This window comes from Gavialis gangeticus, unplaced genomic scaffold, assembly GCF_001723915.1.
Source record: "Gavialis gangeticus isolate Ggan-Ray unplaced genomic scaffold, GavGan_comp1, whole genome shotgun sequence".
Classification (NCBI taxonomy): Eukaryota; Metazoa; Chordata; order Crocodylia; family Gavialidae; genus Gavialis; species Gavialis gangeticus.
In genome coordinates this window covers 54282237-54288162 of record NW_017729031.1, presented here as the reverse complement: position 1 = coordinate 54288162, position 5926 = coordinate 54282237, and the positions used below count along the sequence as shown (strand labels likewise).

The following is a 5926-nucleotide window of genomic DNA, read 5'->3' as shown; positions in this document are numbered from 1 at the left end:
CAGCCAGGTCAGCACTGGCCAGGAAAAGTGGCATGCAGCTGAAGGTGGCTTCCCACATACTACTGGGGACGGGAAGAGCCTGGCTGGGTCTGCACCAGCCAGCAGAAGTGAAGGCAGAGCCATGTGCCACTCAGGATGGGACGAGCCTGGCTGGAGTGGCAGAGGCTGAGGTGCATTTTCCCCCTGCCTGCGCCCATCAGTCCCGAGTGGCACATGGCTCCGCCGCCACCGCTTCTGCTGGCTGGTGTCGACCCAGCCAGGCTCCTCCCATCCCCGGTAGCACGTGGGAAGCCAGCTTCAGCTGCGTGTTGCTCCGGATGGGACAGACCCGCCCAGGTCAGCATCAGCCAGCAAAAGTGGCAGCAGAGCCATGTGTTGCTCGGTACTGACCAGCACAGGTAGGGGCAAAGTGCAGCTGAGCCCCTGCTGCTCCGGCTGGGCTCATCCTGAGGTTCATTTCATGTTTGTAAAATACTTGGAGAGTCCCACATAGATGCACTGCATAGAAATGCAAAATATATTTTGACTTATTTGGTTGGCACCTTGGGCTGAGATTTTCAAAGCTGAGTCAAAAGGCCAATTTCCATTAAAATGAATGGGATTTAGAGGGCTCCAAATCTTTTATGACAACTTTGTAACATGCCTATCTACCCCTTTTTGCAAATGTCAGCCATAGTTTGGAAGCTCAGCCAAAGAACATAAGAGCTTCTGAACATAAGAGCATAAAAAGTGCCATGCTTGGTCAGCCCCACGGTCCATTTAGTTCAGTATCCTGTCCCAAACAGTGGCAGAGGTGGATGCTATAGAGGGAGAGTTTTGAACTGGTTAGACCCATTTCATTGTCACTTCCTGCAACTTCATTGGTGTCAAAAGTCATGTGACATCACTTCCTGATGTGATACCACTTCCTGTGAGGTCTTTGAATATGGCTTGCTGGCCCACTGGGTGATAAAAAGTTCGTGATCTGGCCCCACATTCAAAAAGGTTGGACACCTCTGAACTAGAGGGTCTGAACCTATTCAGCCTCCACAAGAGAAGGCTGAAGGGGGATCTGGAGGCCATCTACAAATTCACCAGGGGAGGATCAGCAGGGAATAGGAGATGCCCTGTTTCCCCGGGCACCACACGGGGTAACTAGGAATAATGACCACAAGTTGATAGACAGCAAGTTAGCAAGTTCAGGCTAGACATCAGGAGGCATTACTTTACAGTTAGGGCAGCTAGGACCTGGAACCAACTTCCAAGGGAAGTGGTGCTTGCTCCTACCTTGGGGGTCTTTAAGAGGAGGCTGGGTAGACACATGACTGGGGTCATATGACCCCAGCATGCACTCCTGCCCAAGGCAGGGGGTTGGACTTGATGATCCGTTTAGGTCCCTTCTGACCCTAGCTACTATGATACCTGCCAGATGAGGCAACTAAAAATATTTCTCTTTGAACTTCTGTACAAGCCCAGTAAATATTTGGCTACATACACCTCACCTGACAGGATGAGTAAACCTACCTGCCGTGCTGCTGCTGAGACCTTCTGCTGAACAGACTTTACAACCATAATTTCTTGAGGAGAATCCCAGTTCAGGTACCTGTCGGTGATGAGAAAGAAGCCTTGATGTTAGTATTAGTTTAGTCATTGTCTAAAACCTTCTTAAGGTAAGTGGCCCTTTTCACATAATCTAGATTGGATTATGAGAGTCCCAGGCCAGATCCCAAGGTCTCAGCCAACTCTGCAGGCTCCATGAACTGAGTGTTTAGGCTCTGAGCATTGATGGAGCTGTTTCGCATTATCTGAATCACTCTCCCTATTAGACAATGCAAAAAAACACTATACAAACTTGTGGATAGTAAGGTTGGCTGCTGTACCTTTTCCTCTGCTTTTCATAAACTACTACTATGATTCTGAAGCAAGAGAGGGATCACTTCCTCTGAGAAGTGGGATGGAAGGGGGATGGGAAGTTTGCTGTCCTGCTAAAAACTAAAATGGATACATTGTGCAAAAGCATATGCATACAGTTAAAAATTGCCTGTTTCTAAATTGCTAATAATATTTTCCCTGTGTTTTATGAAGTTTGCTTTTCAGAGCTTAAAGAGACATTCTAGTATGTTGTTACTGCAATATTAAAAGTTGTAAAATTGACAGAGGAAAGCTAGTATTAGCATGAACTTGTGGTTTTTTTGTAGCACATGCTCTTCCGGACAGGTTACTGGAATTTAGGGACAAATTTGAGACCATAACACTTAGACTGCTGAAGTTTAAAACTGTTCTTAAACAATATGGCATGTGGAGATTGTGTCCAGGAAAGGTGCTAGACTGAGATTCCCTCTCATCCATAAAATGGGTAAAGCTTAGGACCAGCACTGTAAGCTACCCCTTCCTGTACCAACAATGCGCCTTCATCCTGACTGGGAGGGAGCTCCTTGACTATAATTCACCTCCAATCACTGGCACCTCTGCAAAGTCTGCAAAGGGTGGGAGTCACTGAAGAATTTTGGGTTGCACTCTTTTCCTGCTCTGATATAAATTCCATCCAACAAAAAATGCATTTTTACAGTTCTATGGTTGTAGGAAGTATAGTATAAAGCAACGTTTTCTGAATACATAGAAACTTAATAGCTTAACTTACAGAAAAATAAAAAATATTTCCCCCGGGACTGCAATAATGCTAACTATGAAAACATTGCTTATGTAAAGCTTAATCAACACTGAGTACCTGAATTTGCAGTAGGATCCTGCAAGGTATATTTTTTCCAGTATTTCCCCAGTATTAGCAGAGAGACGAAGGAGCCAGTTCTGAGCTGTCAAAACTGCAAGCGAAGTTTTATAGTCTGATAGACTAGGCAATGTTTCCCCCTACACAAAAAAAAATCAGTGAAAGAAGTCTGAACATGCAAACAAGGAAAGTCACAAGGCCTAGAACCCTGAAGTGACCATAAAACAAAACAGTGGTTGAGGGTAATAAGCAGGCTTCTACAACATCAGGCCTTATATATTGTTAAATCATATAAATCAATGACAATTGCCTACTGCAAAAAACACTTGCTTTTATGCATTCTGCAGTTTAAACCCCCCCCATAAGTGTATGGCCTACATGAAGATTAAAAATCAACTTTTTAAATCCCAGTCTTCCTTTTTTAAACCATAGTTTGCCAATATGATTGTGCAGTTGATCATGTAATTTGATATCACTTAGTCATGAGGTAATTGAACAATCATTGCTATTGTGTAATAAACTATTCCATAGTAACAGGCCTTTACGGTTCTGGGATAAAAGTGACTTTAGCCCAGAATAATGATTCCACTCACAAAGCAGTGTAATTAGCCTGGGATAGTCAATTTATCTTGGAACAGTGTCCAAGTGGGGTAGTAATTATAGAATAGGTAATTATACTAAACTAGCTAATTATTTTGGAAAAAGCTATACACATCAATTTTGCCCATGTAGACAAAGCCTTCAAGGTCTAACTGCCTGATATCAAATAGCTGGATATCACACCAACCGTACCCACAAAACAACAGATGGAAAAAATATCAAGGTTGAAGCCAAATTGAAAATCAATTTATATTAGCAATGGATAGAATTTACAAATCTTGAAAAAAAAGTGGAAGTAAAATGTTCTACAACAGAAACAAAATAAGATTATGACACTTAACACAGAGTGATCAAAGCTATTATTTTAAATTTTTGGTGAATTTGTAATATTCTTTTTAGATTTTCCACTTGTGGAGCACCTTCTTCCAATAATCCCCAGCCGCTTTTTAAACATACCTTAAAATAGGCTGAAACCCTGATATATGAGATAAAATGGCTATTTTCACAAATTTTGGAAGAGAGATTAATCATTGTGCTTTTTTGTCTTAAATCCATGTCTACCTACTAAGGATTAGAAGGTTGTAGATTTTCTTCTGAAACTTCTGGTGCTGGAGACAAGAGGCTGGACTAGATGGTCCTTTGATCTAGCATGGCAAATACAATGGTCCTATATAGCATTAGTAGCTTAAATGTCTACACTGCTATGGAACAGGTAATAAAGTGAATAGTACAAAAGTAGAGCCCCTTTTGAGTTAACAGTACACATGCACAGTCTTAAAAGTTAGAAAATTTTCTTTCATTCTTTTTCTTCCCCCAGGATGACCATAAATGACTGAGTAAATGTTGGCAGGCGGCAAGGTAGATTTGTACTTTATACACTAACTAAATCAGAGATTTATAGTGTAAGTTTTCATGAGCTCAAGCTCAATTCAAATGCTGTCAGATGAGTAAATTCTGCTTAAACTTCTAAAAGTTTACCTTTGTTCTGAGACACAGCATTGCAAATTTCAGTCTAAAAATTACATTTTAAGACGTTTGTGAACAAATGAAAAAGAATGTTAAAATTACAATGTGGTAGTAATCACGGAGATGTAGAGTTCATATATATTATGCACCAGTTTAAAAACTTGAATAGAATAGCATTAGAATTCTTCTAGGGTTTATAACCCTATTACTGTGTAAACTGAAGTTACACATATATCAACAAGATGGTATGCCCCTAAAGATTCTGCCAAAAATAAAGAACATATTGAAAACTATACTTTGCATGCAATTGTTTTAAAAGATGATTCCTTCATTCACAGGGGAGGAAGCTCTCTATTAGTAAGGCTGTTTCATTGAAAAATACCAGACCATTTATGTGCTATGCGATGATCATTATTCCTGACAAGCAACGTGATAGTCCTTAACAAGAACATTGTTACAAACAAAACAAGTTACCTGTTAAATAACTGCTCCAAGCAAAGACTAACATAATATAGTAACACGCACTACCTTGAAAAATTACTCCTCTTAATGGAAAAGGTTAGAATAAAGTGGATTATATGGTCTCTGAATATTTGGCTGCTTCCACTGAAATCATAGCAAACCTTCCACCATTTTCACTGGGAGCCATTTACAGACATCTGAAGTTAAAATTGACCCTTAAATTACTGCAAATAATTTCAAGTTTGCCCTTGTCATTAGTAAACAGTTCTTTCATAGCTAGATCAGTTACATCTTTGCTTTTCAAAATTCCTTTCAAAGTAATCTTACCAGAGGACATTCCAATAATAAAGCATCCTCTATTTTTTCTGATTTAGAACATGGTGGCATTTGATAAAGTATTCTTGGCTCTCCTGCAATACTGAAAAAAAAGATTACAAATGATCAGTCTATTTTATAAATTACCTTCTGTCAACAGGTCATTTTGTGGATTGTTATAAATCGTTACCTCTTCCTCAGGCAGGGAGCAATCTCAACTGTCCAGCATGCCGGACTATTCTTATTTTGCTAAGGGTCACTTTACATTACCCTCAGACTACTGGGTAAGATTACTGTAAGACGCTGTTAAAAAGCTCACCTTTCCTTGGGAGAAACATTTAGAAAGATTTAACAGTAATGCTCTTACTTTAGTAAACTGTATTTTGTATTTTTTTAAATATATTAAAATTCACTCAGAAGCTAAGGAAAATCACAAACCCACCTCACTTACTACTCTACACTTTTTCAGCTTTGCCTACTTTAAAGTAAACACATAGCTGCCGGTACATATATTTTTAAAAATGAAAACACTTTACAATGTACAATCTTCTCTCTATAGAGGACAGGCGTTAAAGTAGGGCTGCGCGACTTGTGGCTAGTGAGTAGTTAAACCTTAGGCTCTCACCTAGCCATCACTCCCCGCATTGCTCTGGCTGCTGCTTCCTGTCTTTGCCCCAGGGGACAAGGCAGTGTGGTGCAATGTGGGGAACTGAGGGTGAGTCCAGGTTGTGCAGGGTGCGGGAAATCATGCCCTTGTCCAGCAGCAGTGAGGAATGGGGGTGATAGGGATGCCCAGTATGGTGGTGAGGGGGTAAGCAGTGCAACACTGGAGAGGTGCCAGTGCAGTAGGGGGAAAACATCCATGAAGTCCAGTGG

At 40.8% G+C, this 5926-nt stretch overlaps 1 protein-coding gene across 3 annotated transcripts in view; it reads right to left on the bottom strand.

The window, feature by feature from the left end:
* The window catches only part of DCAF17 (DDB1 and CUL4 associated factor 17), a 55549-nt gene that overhangs the window by 35343 nt on the left and 14280 nt on the right, over window positions 1-5926 (bottom strand). For all 3 annotated transcript variants that reach the window (XM_019522790.1, XM_019522789.1, XM_019522791.1), the window contains exons 3-5: window positions 5063-5153; window positions 2708-2847; window positions 1504-1582 (exon numbers count right to left, since the gene is read on the bottom strand). In XM_019522790.1, coding sequence (XP_019378335.1) covers window positions 1504-1582; window positions 2708-2847; window positions 5063-5153 — 310 coding nt within the window. The remainder of the gene's footprint in view (window positions 1-1503; window positions 1583-2707; window positions 2848-5062; window positions 5154-5926) is intronic.